The 15,916-nt window shown below is 39.3% G+C and overlaps 1 protein-coding gene across 2 annotated transcripts; it reads left to right on the top strand.

Moving 5' to 3' along the window:
* The first annotated feature begins 2,634 nt into the window (after positions 1-2,634).
* On the top strand, positions 2,635-9,944 carry SEC61G (Sec61 translocon gamma subunit). 2 transcript variants are annotated; one of them, XM_027523132.1, is made up of 4 exons: positions 2,677-2,960; positions 4,412-4,510; positions 5,860-5,962; positions 9,631-9,944. In XM_027523132.1, exons 1-4 carry the CDS (start codon positions 2,849-2,851, stop codon positions 9,638-9,640), a joined length of 324 nt encoding a protein of 107 aa, XP_027378933.1. In that variant the 5' UTR covers positions 2,677-2,848; the 3' UTR covers positions 9,641-9,944. The 2 variants fall into 2 exon arrangements, with proteins under 2 accessions (XP_027378934.1, XP_027378933.1); XM_027523133.1 differs by lacking the exon at positions 5,860-5,962 and having other exon boundaries at positions 2,635-2,960; positions 9,631-9,799.
* The last annotated feature ends 5,972 nt before the right edge of the window (positions 9,945-15,916 follow it).

Genomic DNA, 15,916 nt, shown 5'->3' with positions numbered 1-15,916 from the left:
CTACTATTATCTGGTATCAACAAACCCTGGTATCAAATTTTGACATCTTTTCATTGCTTTCATTTCCATCTATTTACTTGCAACCTATGTCTTTATATTTAAAGTGTATTTATGCAATCAGTATATAGCTAAATCTTTGTATTTTTCAATCACTTTGACATTTGCTTTTTAAACTTAAAAATTATATTTAGATGTAATGAAATTACAGATGTGATTATACTTACTTCTCCTGCTTTGTTTGTTTTTCTGGACTGCTTTTAATGTTCTTTTCTCTGTTCTTCCTTTCTTGCCTCCTTTTGGGTTTTGGGTGGATTGTATATTTATCTTCAGAGAAATGGCATTCATGCTATTCTAATACACAATTGGTTTTTCAGCTATATAGTGAAAAACTATATAGTAGTTTTTATTTTTTTAGTCATCACGTAGTCTTTTATTTTTTAGTGGTCGCATAGTCTTTTATTTTTCAGTGGTTGCATAGTCTACTAAACCACTTCATGACAAATACAGGAATGTTGCTATAGTATAGTTCTAATTCACCTCTTCCATGGTAAAAGGCTGTATTAAGCTTGTATGATATTTGGCATTTCTATGTCTATAAATTCACGATTCAAGAAATTGAAACTTTAAGTACTTGAGTGTGGATATAAAAATATGTGTGCATGTGTGCTAAGTCGCTTCACTTGTGCAGACTCTTTGTGACCTCATGGATTGTAACTCACCAAGATCCTCTGTCCATGGGATTCTCCTGGCAAGAATACTAGACTGGGTTGCTGTACCCTCCTCCCAGGGGATCTTCCCAACTCAGGGATCGAACCCACATCTCTTGCATTTCCTGCATTGGCAGGCGGGTTCTTTACCACTAATGTCACCTGGGAAGTCCCGAATATAAAAATTTTTTCTCACCTAAATAACAAGGACATAATATTTGAATGTGGGGTCCACAATGCTCATGGTGTGCTTTTCTGTATACATAAATATATATGTATCAGAGTGATGGGCACCTGAGATATACATATATACATACAAATATACACAGATATATATATATATATACACACACACACACAAATACATATACAGATATATACGCAAATACATATAAGTATATATATATATATATACACACACACAAATATATATGTTTTCTAGCCCTAGGTTTTCCACATATGTGATGATACCATTATGGGTTTTTGTCCATGTCAAAACAAAATACTGGACCCTGTTAATATCAGTACTCATTGCAGAAAATACTTGACTACAGGATATGCTGGTCATGAAGCAGAGTAAAAACTTTTTCAAAGCCCAGCGGTCTCAGAAACACTTCCTCTCTTGGCCTAACAATGAAGCACAAGGCTACCAGAGGAACACATGTGAGCAGCTGAGAGAGCAGAGTTCAGAGAGGGGTTAGATCTCTCAGTGCTATGAACTTCAGTACCTAAGAAAGCGTAGTAAGTTTTAAAACTATATAGGTTTCTAACCCCTAAACATCCAAATATTCTTATTCAGTGGGTAGAGGTCAGGAATTCATGTTTTTAACAGTTTTCATACACTGCACTGCAGGTAGTCCATACATACAGTAGGTTCATATGTGCATTCTGCCTTAATTTAAAGAATTTTAAAATTCTGGAAGATTGGGGTTTTAAAGAATTGTTCATCTTTAGCCCGGTGCCTTAAGAGTCCTATAGTGAACATCCAAAGGAATGCTGTCTTTACACTGCCATTCTTTACTCCCCCGTCCCCCTTCACGACACCTTTTTTATTTATAAAACATGTTTTGTCCGAATTCTTCACTATGACTGGCCATCTTGGGTGACCCTGCAAAGCAAGGCTCATAGTTCCATTGAGTTATGTAGGCCCCTTCCTAAAGACATGCCTGTGATCCATGAAGGTTTTTTATTTGCACATAGTATTTTATTAACTATAGTTACTTTGTTTTCTTGTTTGTTCCCTTCCCTACTCTGTAAATTCCCTTACCACACGTCTGGCTCATTCACAGCACCTAGTAAAATAAAGTATTATACACAGTAGATGCTTGATAACTAATTGTTGAAAAGATTGACTCACTCTAAAAACATAAAATCACACCTTGACAAGCTCACCACCTACCACCAACCATCAATAGTCTCAGCAAAAGCCATAGTCAAGATTACATACATACATTGTACCACGTTCCCACTGGCAAAACCCAGAGAATGAAGGCTTCCATTCCAAGGGAACTCCAAAGAGGAATACAGAGGAAAGCGAGCTTTTGGGGGTATGAGAATGTTGAGTGAGACTGGTCATAAAACACTATATTACTTATAAGGTTCATGATGACCAATACAATTAAATACATACAAAGGAATAGGCAATCAGGAGATAACCGTCCAAGACGAAACACATCAGAGCCAATCCCCTGTCCTACGGACCTGCTCTGCAAAGGTAACTCTCCAAGGGAGCAGCTCGGGATGAAGAACCGGACCAGGAGTAAGCCCTGCCCACACCGCCAAGGGGCCACGCAGCCCCGCCCACGCCATGCACGCCCCGCCCAGGCAGCGCAGGCGTCCAAGAGACGAACGCCACGCCCGCGTCCCGCTCACGCAGCGGAAGGTACAAGCCACGCAGCCCACCCACACAGCGGAAGAGCTCTTGCCACCTTGCCACGCAGCACCGCCCACACCATGCACGCCCCGCCCAGGCAGCGGAGGGGCCCACGCGACAAACGCAACTCCCCATTCCCCACGCAGGCCGCGAAAGGCCTAAGCCAAGTTCTGTGCCGTAGCTGTGCAATCGGTGCGCTTGTTTCCGGAAGTGTAGTCCAGACGAACATCGGACTACGCCTGCGCGCTGACGTATTCCCAAAAGCCCAATGAACGGAGGGGTGGGCTGCTGGTATTTGGGCGTGGTTTCCGGTTCCTGTGGGCGTCTGTCTGTCGGCTCTTGTGCTACGTGTCTTTGGCTGTTGAGCAGACGCGGAGCAGGTGAGGTTTCGTGTGGCTGGAGCTCGGAGCTACCCTTTGGGCACTAGCGAAGGCAGAGGGCGTCAGGGAGCCCTCCGGCCGCCTGCTGCCTGTCCGCAAGGCGTCGGGGAAAGCTGACTCAGAGCCGCGAGTCTGACGGAGAAGGGCTTCCAGGGCCTCGATCCCTCCGGCCGACTCTTGGCCCGGGCCTAAGCTTTGAGGTCGCCCGTCCTTGGCCACCTCTGTGGGAACGTTTCCACTCGGTTCTGTAGTCAGAGAGGGTCCCTTCGGGGTCGGCTCTGAGGCCGTGGAATGTGTCTTCGAGAGCTCAGTCTTGTGCTGTGACGTGGGAGAGTGAATCTAGAATCTGAATCAGTTCAGGAGGGGTTATTGGATCCCCTTCCCTGACATTCAGTGCAGTGTTTCGGGTGTTAACGCTTTTTTTGTCTAGGAAAAAAAGGTGCTTCGCTTTCATCAAGATATCTATAAATTTTAACCTCACTGGAGTTGAAGAACAGTTAAATGAAAACATTCTGGGCCTGGCATACCTGGCCTAGAATGTTTATAGAATTCCTGACATACTTTGAGTGTTTCATATATCTTGTTTTAGCAACCCACCCTGGGTAAGAAAACTAGGGCCTAGAGAGGCTACATTTCATAGAAAGGGATTTGTAGAACCACCACCTCCTCTTATGAATGGCCTTAATTCAACTGTCCCTGGCCACTGTTGTGCTAGAAATAAGTGAAGTACAAGTAAGGAGCTGGTTTCATTAGCTGTTACATTAAATACCAGTGACTGTTAAGGATTGGATGACATTCCAGTTGTGTGATAGATTCCACAGAAGAACCTGTTGATAAAATGTGTAGCCGTTTTCCTTAAAAAGTGTGTCCAAAGCCAAAGATTTAGAATTTAGCCAAATAGCTTCTGAAAATCTGAATCTTGGTTTACCCAGATTTTGTGGTTTTAAAAATTGTATAGATAGAGAACAATCAGATTGAAGTCCACATTTGCCTCTACTCTAGGCTCTTGAAGCATCCCAATCGGCACTCACCGCGCCAGACACTGGTGTCCCGGGAGTTTAAAGTAAAATATAGAAAATGCTTGGTTGCATCTCAACACTGTTGATTCCTTAACAGGAACAGTGAGAGGACTGCAGGGTGTGTAAGGAGTGGATGTATTGTCCGGTGCTTAGCCTTTAGTAGTGAGTGCCCTTTTATGTTAAGAGCATGCACCTTGATCATTGAGAACAGGGGCAAGACCTGTGTTTTTTTACTGCCTTTGTTTTGGAGATTACAAAAAATAGTGTTGATTTACTCTTGGAGTCTAATTTCTTTTTTTTTTAATGAGATGAAATCCACCCACTCATATCAGGATGATCTCATTTACGTTTTGATATGAGTCGGCAAGTCCTTGAAGCTATAGTAAGTAACACCAGTGATCATCTTTTTTTTCATTTTTGGTTTTTAAACAGACATCATGGATCAGGTAATGCAGTTCGTTGAGCCAAGTCGGCAGTTTGTGAAAGACTCAATTCGGCTGGTTAAAAGATGCACCAAACCTGATAGAAAAGGTAATTGCTTTGGAATGAGAGGAAAAAAATTAATTTTTTGCATTCTCTAAGCCCTTTATTAATGTCTTCCTGTTTAATAATCGTTGTACTTCTTTCATCACTTTAATTTATTTATTTTTGCTTTATTGTTTTTTGGAATTGTCAGTTTTTGCTACGTTTTGTGTACTTTGTGCATCCCTTACAGATTTTTCTTTTTTATGTGTTTTCCAGACTTACAAGGTTATTTGTTACAGCCTTATTTTCCATGTTGCCTTTGCCTTGGTCATATGTAATGACTTTTCAGTATCTTTCACATTTCCACTCTGAAAAATCTTTTGAAACTCTTCATGCTATGTCACTCTTCCCCTAAACCTCTCCCAAACAAAAAAGGCCTTATAATGAAATCAACAGCATAGTTGGTACCAACCTAGGAAGTTTCTTATTTATCATAATTGATGTGTTAAAAGATGCACTCAGTTCAGTTCAGTCGCTCAGTCGTGTCCAACTCTTTGCAACCCCGTGAATCGCAGCATGCCGGGCCTCCCCGTCCAAAGATGCGCTAGAATTTGTCTATCTCTGCTCTTTTTTTGACTGCTGCCTGAGTTAGGACTGGGAATATAATAGACAATGTAATATTACATATTATACTACATATATAGCATAATATGTAAAATTATGTACTAGGGAATGGTCCTTGCTCTTGTGGAGCTTAGAATCTTTGAGGGAAGACAATCATAAACAAATAATGACAATTATAATTTTTAGTTACTGCTGTGGTACGTGTTATGTAAGGTAGATAGAGGAAGGTGTACCAGCATGTTTTAGGAGGACTAACCAATCTAACCAAGCAGGGAGAGCTTCCCTGAGGAAGTAGTGTTAAATGGAAACATTACAGGGTCTGAACCTTTACATAAAACTGTGTTTGACCCTATTCAGTTTTTCAAGCCTTGTTTTTTGGCTTCATGATAATATCAAAGAGAGTGGGGCTATTATTTATAAAAAATTACATTCTGTGATTTTATAGTTGATGTTTTTATCAATGTTACAAGTTTTTAAGACAAATACTGTGTATTCATGTTTCCTTTTTGGTATTCTGGTCATTTGCTAGGAAGATAAATATTTCTCTGTTTATTGATGGATTCACTAGCATGAACATGCACTTCATTTTTATATTTCCTTAAATATTAGGAAAATTAAAAATCTGTCGTATTTTATTTACTATTAATACATCATGTTTTTAAAAAAAAATGCTTTCTTATTATCAGGAGAAGTGTATACCAGTAAGTTTATTTATGTCAGTGCTAATTTTTCCCCCTTTATTTGCGGTGACAGTGCAAAAAGTAATGTAAATTTTGTGTTTCTAAATCCAGAATTCCAGAAGATTGCCATGGCAACAGCAATAGGATTCGCTATAATGGGATTCATTGGCTTTTTTGTGAAATTGATCCATATTCCTATTAATAACATCATTGTGTAAGTAAACTTTTTGAAACAGACACTATCAAGGATAAAATGAAAATGCAGACCATTTGAGTTGACAGTCTGCTATTTGGTTAATATATAGATAATGTTTCTTTGATTTTTTTAATGTTGATAGAATCTACTGCTATTTACTGAGTACCAGATAATTCAAAGTAACTTTATATTTACATAATTTTTAAAGCTACTCTGTGAGATAGGCAGTCATTTTTTAATAAGTAAAATTTTAAAGGATTGAAGAAGCTAGTTAAATGTACTCAGTATGAGATAAAACAGGTATTCAGTGATAGAACCAGTATTCAAATCCAGGTTCTCTTTGTGCAGTACATGAACTTGTCAGCATTAAGGTGCAGAGGAAATATTCCCCATCTGAGGATCACTATAGTAGTAGAGTTCAAACTTAAACCAGGTTACCTATATTCAGATTTTTCTTAGTACTTAATAGCTGTCATAACTTTGGACAACTTAGCTCCTTTGTGTCCCGTGTATTCAATAGGGATAATAGTTCCTGACTAGGGCTATAGAAAAGATAAGTGACTTAAGTCATGTAAAACCTAAAAAACAATTTTCAAACCTAAATGGAAGTTGTGGTTAATGTAATGAGACACTGATACTAATACACTTAAGTATATTAGGAGGAGAAAAGGCTGGAAAACACTGGAATTGCTTTATTCTTTTCTAAATGCTTCTGCTTTTTAGATTCATTAAGCACTCATGAGTTGGGACAGCTTGGGGCAGTGTGCAGTTAGAGCAGGCAGCTTTAGGCAATTTTGTTGGTGTAAAGACTTAGTACCTGTTGTAGTACTTATTTGCTCTGTGATTTTGTATTTGCTTGGTCTCTGAGCCTTACCTGTCATTTAGATATCTAATCCTGAGATAAGCCTTTTAGGCTTATTTTATAAGGTGGAGATGCTTTGTAAACTATAAATCTCTTAAGTACTGGATATTTTACTGTGGATGCTTGTGGAAGTTGTCTTTTAAATGACACGTGACTGAATGAGCATGGTCAGGTGGATTTCTTAAGTAGGTTTTCATAGCTGTTATGCAGACTTGCTACAAAGGATCACGGAGAGTTAGACCTGGAAAGGACCAAGTATCTCAAAGCTCCTCCATCAGTTCAGAAATCTCTGCTATATTCCTAGTGAGGAAAGCCATTTTTGGAATTTTGGAATCATGGAGCAAATCCTCAAGTAGAATTAGGAAAGCTGAGCCTCAGTGTCTTTGGTCTACAGCCGCTACCTAATCAGTAAATAGTGGGTAGAGTGGAGTCTGTGATGTCAGCTCAGTGCTTCTGCTATGCAGCTTCCTAGCCCATTGTCAGACAGGTGTAACTTACAGAATTATTTCTTAATTGATAATGTAATACTAATATATGATTGTATATTCATGCATATGTGTATACATACGTCTATATTGTAGATATGTGTATATATATGTACTACAGAACCTAGTACAGTATTCTCTTGTGCATACTGAAAGCACTTGAGTAAGTGTCGAATTAAGTGAACGATGTAAGGTTCTTAACCTTTTTCTAATGATCACAATGGTAGTAATAATTGTTAACATTTATTATGCACTTGGTGTGTGCCGAGGACACACAGCTTGGTGTGAGTTGACCTTTTTAACTCTCGTGACAGTTGTGTGAGATTAGCAGTGTTATTGTGCCCATTTTATAGGTGAAGAAACTGAGGCATAGAGAGTAAGTACATTGCATGCCTGTAAGTGGTAGAGCAGCATGTGAAATCCAGTTTCCAGAGCCTCAGTTCTTAGCCACTGTGCAGGCCATTACTCATTCTGAGTCACAGGCCTCGCTTCAGGCTCCAGTTTGCATTTCATTAGCCCTCTTAAAAATCCGGTACCTACACTCCATTGCCTATTGTGGATATTTTCTTGCTAAGACTCAAGTCTTCAGACAGTTTCTCACAAATAACTACTAAATAAATTTCCTTTATCTTGGGTTTACTTGGTGTGGTTTGTTTTTAGCCTAAGAATGGAACATTACCCTTGTTAAATTACTTTTTGCTAGATTTCCCTTATAGAAGACTTCTGAATTTTGAATCTCTTCAGCATTGTTATTTATCTTAGTTTTATGTTAGAACATCTTTTATTTCATTATATGAGTTGTGGTCTAAAGTACCTTTTAGGATGAGGCACTCTCAGTACACCTTTTTGACACTGAGATGTTCCCAACAGGTCTTTGAAACCAGTGTTAAAAATTTTCTTTCTCTTAATTCTAATTTCTACAGCAGGCACAGTATATCTTTTGCAAATCTTACTGCTTAGAGATAGTTGAGCTCTGACTTTTAGGAAGCTGCTGCTAAGTCACTTCAGTCATGTCTGACTCTGTGCGACCCCATAGATGGCAGCCCACCAGGCTCCCCCGTCTCTGGGATTCTCCAGGCAAGAACACTGCAGTGGGTTGCCATTTCCTTCTCCAATGCATGAAAGTGAGAAGTGAAAGTGAAGTTGCTCAGTCGTGTCCGACTCTTAGCGACCCCATGGACTGCAGCCCACCAGGCTCCTCCGTCCATGGGATTTTCCAGGCAAGAGTACTGGAGTGGGTTGCCATTGCCTTCTCCGTTTAGGAAGCTAGTTGCTTAGAAAACTATTCTTCTAGTAACAAAAATGTATCAAAATAAAGAGTTAAAAGTTTATATCTCTAGATAGTTTTTACATTAAAGTGAGGACCAAAAGAAACATTTTGTGAAAAAAGCTATCAGAAAACTTACTCTTTTCATGATATGCCATGACAACTGTAAAACTGAAAGAAATCTTTTTTCCTGTTGAAAGAGCATATAAATCACTGTTAAAATCATTTTGAGATGATAGCAAGTGAAGAATAAACAAACTACTCTCTCATTAGGCTGAGTTATCACTCTGTTTTCCTTATGATTTTTTTTCCTCTTCTGTACAATTATAGCAGTCAGAATTAATATCCACAGGGTTATAAGTTAAAGGATTTATGTAGTTGTGGGCATTTTAATTTAAGCAATACAGTGTAATGAAGTAAGCCCTTAGTACTTTATGTTAAAGTTTAGATGCAGGGCTCTTGTTTTTAGGAGTATTTTTGGGTTGGCCAAATTGTTTGTTCAGGTTTTTCAGTAAGATGTTACAGAAAATCCCAAGTGAACTTTCATCTAGTACTGGAATTATCTTCTTTCCTTAACATTACAGTTTTAAAACATGTATCTGAGTATATTATTTTAATGTTCTTGCTGTTGAAACTTAGACGTTCTTCTATAGGGAAGGCAATTTTTGTTATTAATCCAGGTTTCTGAGTGGTTTGGGTAAGATACAGTGGTTGAGAACCAGTTTGTACATCAAATTGAAAAAGTTCTCAACTAACAGTCCTGTTATATAATTCATATTTTTCATCTTGTTATGAAAGACATTATGCTATGCTGTTAAGCATGTTTTTCAAATGAGGATTCTGAGTTTTAACAGATGAAGCCTGTTCCAACAGCCACATTATCTGTAAGGGCCTTTTCAGTTCCAAGATTTTAAAGTTCAGTTTCTTCTCTTTTGTGCTGTTTTGGAGTAATATAGATGTGGTTCTCAAATAACTGGTTCTGGTTCCATAAAATTAGAGCATATTGAATTTCAAATTTATTATTATTAAAATCTTTAATACTCAAAATTGACCATCTTTCTTTCTTTTACAGTGGTGGCTGAATACCTTTTTAGAAAAGAAGTTTTCATCTTGGGGATTGGTGAACAAGTGAGGATTTGAGAAGCTGATGGAGCAGAAATTTGTCTGTGTGTTTTATGTTTTTCTTTCATTTTTTTCTTCCAAGATGTTTTCTATTTGTAAATTAAAATAATTTTAAAATAGACGTCTTCTCTTTTTTCCATCAGAGATACTTATCAGATTTTAGTGGTAAGAAATAATGGGTTCTATTTCCTTCTTCCCTCTTTTCCTTCCTTCACTCCTTCATATTTCAGTTTACAGGAAAAATTAAAAGGCACAGTGGAATATTGCCCTTTCTGAGTTTTCCTGTCTCAGTCTGATCATGCAAATAAAGGATGGTAATGACGGAGAGAGTTTGAAGGTAGGGTAGGAGTTTCGTCTCGAGCACTCACAGTGTACAGAAGTAGTCAGCGCCCCTCTGAAAGTTTCCGTGCCACTTGAAATAGCTTCCTGAAGATTGTGGTTAAAAGCTTCAAGAGCTCCTCTTCAGATAAACCATAATTAGTCACACTGTCCTAAACATTGGAGTTCTGAATATTTTAAAGAATTTACTGATAATTGAATATGAGATGAAAAGGGGTCTTGTCTTCTTTCCCCTTTAAAAAATAGTAATGTAAAATTGAGACAGTTTATTCTCAATTTTCTGTGTAAAACTATTATTGATTTGTTCATTCAGGGTTTAATTATTGAACCTTTATTTCCTGAGTTGTGATTTTTTTCTTTTTTAAAAAATTGTTCAGCGGCACATGTTTGGTAAGTGTCCTCTGAGTCTTTGTGAATAAGGTAGACAGGTGTCTTGACTGGTACTACTGGGCAGGGTTCCTTGGTTTTGAGATCCATGGTTCAGAGAATTGAGATACACTTCCATAGTTTCAGAACAGATTTTCTGCCTATTTTTGAAATATTGTTTACTCTTGAATGAATTGCTATCTTTGAGGAAATAAAGCCTTGGCCACCTCTGCTTTTCAGGAGACCATGTAGCCATGTTTGATAGTTGGCTAGTTAGCTAGCTCCTTACAGGCCAGAAGTGTGTATACACTGTGTGTATACATGTGCGTGTGGTTGACGTGTGTATGCAGATGTATGTTTGCATATATGTTTATACAAACATGCATATATTGACTATGTACACATACAGGTTTATGTATATACACATATATTAACTGCTTACCTAGAAATTAATCTGAAATGTATTGGTAAAATGTCAGAATTGCTTCTGGCAAATGTGTATATTTTCTTGTAGGATGAAATGATTTGAACATTAATGTTGTCTTGATGTAAGTTAAAATTATGAGTCTCTATTCATAGTGTGCCGGAGAAAGCAATGGCACCCCACTCCAGTACTCTTGCCTGGAAAATCCCATGGACAGAGGAGCCTGGCAGGCTGCAGTCCATGGGGTCGCTAAGAGTCGGATACGACTGAGCGACTTCACTTTCACTTTTCACTTTCATGCATTGGAGAAGGAAATGGCAACCCACTCCAGTGTTCTTGCCTGGAGAATCCCAGGGACGGGGGAGCCTGGTGGGCTGCCGTCTCTGGGGTCGCACAGAGTTGGACACGACTGAAGTGACCTAGCATAGCATTCATAGTGTGCATTTGTGCAGCTCATTTTTTTTTATTTTGCTGACTTAACTGGTTCCTGACATACTGGTAGGTAAGACATTACATAAATACTCTGTAAATGTGAAGTGAGCGCTAATCAAGGACTGTGGTGATAGGATAGAATAACTTTCACACTCAACAATTGAATTCTTAAATAGGTAAGAATAAAAACGCTTTTTCTTACTAACCACACCCCTGGTATATCTAAGAGCTAGTGCATTTGTGTTGTAAACAGTACTTCTTAAACTTAAGCAAGTTAAGAATCACTTGGAGTTTCTTCCCGCGCTGAAGAGTCTGAGTCAGCAGGTTTGGGAACCTGAGAGTTTGCATTTCTGCCTCCCTGCTGATGCTTTGGTATACAGAACACACTTCCAGTGGTAAGATTTGAAAGCTCTTGATAATTTTCTGGTGTCTTAATAGCTACAGTAAAACATGTTACCACCCTTGTGGCAGTTTTGCCATTTCCATGAAACCCCTTCACCTTACAACCAAGTGTTTGACCACCTAGAGTAAAATCTGCTTTTAACAACAAAAGCCAACAGAAAGGCCCATCAGGGGGAGTCAGTAATAGTCCAGACAGGATGGCAGTTGATAGGAGAGGGTAGGAAGTAAAGCCTAGCTCCTATTTCAGCGGCTCTGGCACTGCTGGAAAGCGGCACTTTGTACCAGACTCTGTCCCTCTTGGGACACTTGTGTTCTGCCTGGAAGGAAGCATACTGAATTTCACAGTGCGGGAGGCACCGTCATGTTTTGTGTTTAAAGGGTGCATCTCGTTTTAGAAAGCTCCTGCTCCAGAGGAGTTGAGATCTACCTCAGGTTAACACATGCCATGGTGTTGTGCTCTAGAAAGTCTTGTGGTAGATTTGCCAGGTCCCGTGGATGCAGTTTTGCAAGGCTGTTTTTGTATATAGCATCTCTCACTCCCTTTCCACTACTGTATTAGTGTATATGCCTATCTCTCTCTTTTTTTTTAAGTCAGGCTTGGTTATAATAAACTGTTCTGTAGGCTTTTTTAGACAGCACCTAGAAAAGGCTCTTGAGATAACTCGATTCCACGATTTAGTAAAGTTCATTAAATATCAGATAGTTAATTATAATTTAATCAAAATGGATTTGTATTCTCTTCCCACCAAATACTGAATTTCTAAATGAACAGTATCACAAATGTTGACTCTGTAGTAGAGACTGGAACATTTATGTAAAATATTATTTCCAAACTATTTCTTCTCAGTTGATCCTCTTAATAACCCTGTGTAATAAGTAATGTGGGTAGTCTTCAAAATATATCCACAATTTAACTACTACTTACCCCTCCACTCCTCACTGCCACTACACCATCCCTCCTGGATGTTTTTGTTTTTTAAGTTTTATTGAGATGTAATTGACATACAGCGCTGGAAGTTTAAGGTACAGCACAATGATTGCCCACAAAGGTCCGTCTAGTCAAGGCTATGGTTTTTCCAGTAGTCATGTATGGATGTGAGAGTTGGACTATAAAGAAAGCTGAGCGCTGAAGAATTGATTGTTTTGAAGTGTGGTGTTGGAGAAGACTCTTGGGAGTCCCTTGGACTGCAAGGAGATCCAACCAGTCCATCCTAAACGAAATGTCCTGAATATTCATTGGAAGGACTGATGTTAAAGCTGAAACTCCAAAACTTTGGCCACCTGATATGAAGAACTGACTCTTTGGAAAAGACCCTGATGCTGGGAAAGATTGAAGGCAGGAGGAGAAGGGGATGACAGAGAATGAGATGGTTGGATGGCATCACCCACTCAATGGGCATGAGTTTGAACAAGCTCTGCAAGTTGGTGATGGACAGGGAAGCCTGGTGTGCTGCTGTCCATGGGGTCACAAAGAGTCAGACACGACTGAGTGACTGAACTGAAGTACACAAAGCCAATTTTCAACTTTTTTGGTGCTGGTAAGCTAGCATCAAAGCTAACATTGTGTGTATGCGTATATTCGTTTTCTGGAATCAGAATACACATAAACCTCCATGCGTGTGTGTGTGTGCACGTTTGTGTGTGTGCGCGTGCTCAGCCACTTTGTCATGTTCGACTCTTTGCAGCCCCTACAGACTGTAGCCTGCCAGGATCCTCTGTCCAAGGAATTCTCTAAGCAAGAATACTGGGGTGGGTTGCCATTCCCTACTCCAGTGGATCTTCCTGATCCAGAGATCAAAACCCAGGTTTCTTTACCACTACTGCCACCTGGATGGGGTTTTATTTGACAGCTTTGTGAAACTAGAGCTTGAACAGGAAGCTTGGGAGTCTTTTCTAACTAGGAATAGAAGCATGAGCTTCTTTACACCATTTGGGATGAAGAGTGGCCTGTAGTAATCACTTGACCTTGTTATCAAGTCAGTAACACAACTTTTCCCAACAGTGTTCATTATCTAAGGAAGTTCATGTTGTGACATACGTAGCGATTCATTTCCAAAGTTTTGTGTAGCTTACCTTTGCTTTTTCTATGTAAAGTTGAGTAAATCTAAGAGTGTGCCAAGCATTTGATAGGTGAATCCCTGCTGAAAGCCTTCAGTTAACGGCAACTTTGTCCCATTGGAGAATATAACTGGTTGTTTCTTGCCATAGGTAATAACCACTTTGCACTTTGTTTTCTGAAAGTGTGGAAGGTATACTGGAAGTTTGAAGTACGTAGTATTTATTTTGGAGATCTACAGTTCTGCTATGTCTAGAGGAAGTTGAAAGCTGCATGAAGATCTGTGTTCTGAACAAGAGTAAGAGAGATCCCCACTGTACTATGTGTTAAAGGTTTTCTGCCATGCACAAAGTCTATGCTTCTTACATGACAGGTGGCTTAAAACTCAACATTCAAAAAACTAAGATCATGGCATCTGGTCCCATCACTTCATGCCAAATAGATGGAAAAACAATGGAAACAATGAGAGACTTGATTTTCTTGGGCTCCAAAATCACTGCAGATGGTGACTGCAGTCATGAAATTAAAAGACGCTTCCTCCTTGAAATAAAAGCTATGACCAACCTGGACAGCATATTAAAAAGCAGAGACATTACTTTACTGACAAAGGTCCATCTAGTCAAAGCTATGGTTTTTCCAGTAATCATGTATGGATGTGAAATTTGGACCATAAAAACAGCTGAGGGCCAAAGAATTGATGCTTTTGAACTGTGGTGTTGAAGACTCTTGAGAGTCCCTTGGACTGCAAGGAGATCAAACTAGTCCATCCTAAAGAAAATCAGTCCTGACTATTCATTGGAAGGACTGATGCTGAAGCAAAGCTCCAAACTTTGGTCACCTGATGCAAATAACTGACTCATTGGAAAAGACTCTGATGCTGGGAAAGGTTGAAGGCAGGAGAAGGAGGCGACAGAGGTTGAGATGGTTGAATGGCATCACTGACTGGATGGACATGAGTTTCAGCAAGCTCTGGGAGTTGGTGATGTACAGGGAAACCTGATGTGCTGCAGTCTATGGGGTTGCAAAGAGTCGGACATGACTGAGTGACTGAACTAACTACATGACAGGTGAAAGAATTTTATAGAGCCTGTTCATTCTAGTCAGCAAATTGATACCAAAATTTGGACTCCCTAGTGAAATGTGTGGAGATCTGCATGCCAGTCTTTCTAGGGTTTGACAGAAAGCTGTGTGAAATTCTGTGTCCAAAACAGCCAATGCAGACTGAAACCTTTTCAGCCTGCAGGGAAAGGTTGGCTTTCAATTCAGTCAATGTTTCTCTGGAAGCACTTTTAGGCACTGTGTCCTTTCACTGTTAGGAACTCAACCCAAGTGGCTGGAGCAGGTGGGGTTTTATTTCAAATCTTTGTGTCTGGAAGAACTTTAAAATACCCCTAGCATTTAGTACACCATTTTCTGCTTTGTTATCATCATATAAACTTGCACAACTCTCCAAAATTCTACTAGGCTGAATTTTTTCTAACTACAAAGTTGTTTACCCTTTGGAACTCTGTAATTTATCTGCTTTTTGGTATGCTTATTGAAGGTCAGGGCATATTAGTATAACATTGCTAGATTTCATTGAAGGTGTTTGCACAAATAGGTATTGGGAGAAAAGACTGATACAAACCAGACATAAAGGGGTTGAGCAGGGAATGTCAGTCCAAAACATGTGTTCTACGAGTTTGGGTGCCTGCTATGTGGTAAGTTCTCAACTGGCGGGTGCCACTTGGGTTGGAATGACATGGGTCTTGCCTCTTTTACCTCAAAGTCTAACACATAAACAAGTAAATTTAATACATTGTGATAAATCCTACATCAGAAGTGTGTACAAATACCACGGTAAGTAACAAACATGGTGCAATATGTTCCTGAACACAGTGTAGAGTGGATAAAGTCGGTGGAAATGAGATCGCAAAAGCCAGCATGTGGATGATATTTACACTTGATATTTACACGGAAGGAAATAAGTATCATCAAAAAAGAACAGGTGGAGAGAAATGGAGAACTTAAAGAAAGGGGAAGCACAGTCGAGGATGTTTGTCATGTATTCTCTCATATCCCCATGTCTGTTTCCACATGGGTTCCGATTGCCTCTGTGCTGTATCTAATTTCATACCAAGGCATGGATTTCTAATGACAATAAGACAAAGTCTGGTCCTTGAGGAGCTGACATCATTTTTTCTCACCTACAAACTTGAAAAACTTGAAAAAACAGAT

Source organism: Bos indicus x Bos taurus, chromosome 22 (genome assembly GCF_003369695.1).
Source record: "Bos indicus x Bos taurus breed Angus x Brahman F1 hybrid chromosome 22, Bos_hybrid_MaternalHap_v2.0, whole genome shotgun sequence".
NCBI lineage: Eukaryota > Metazoa > Chordata > Mammalia > Artiodactyla > Bovidae > Bos > Bos indicus x Bos taurus.
This window is presented reverse-complemented; position numbering and strand designations above follow the sequence as displayed.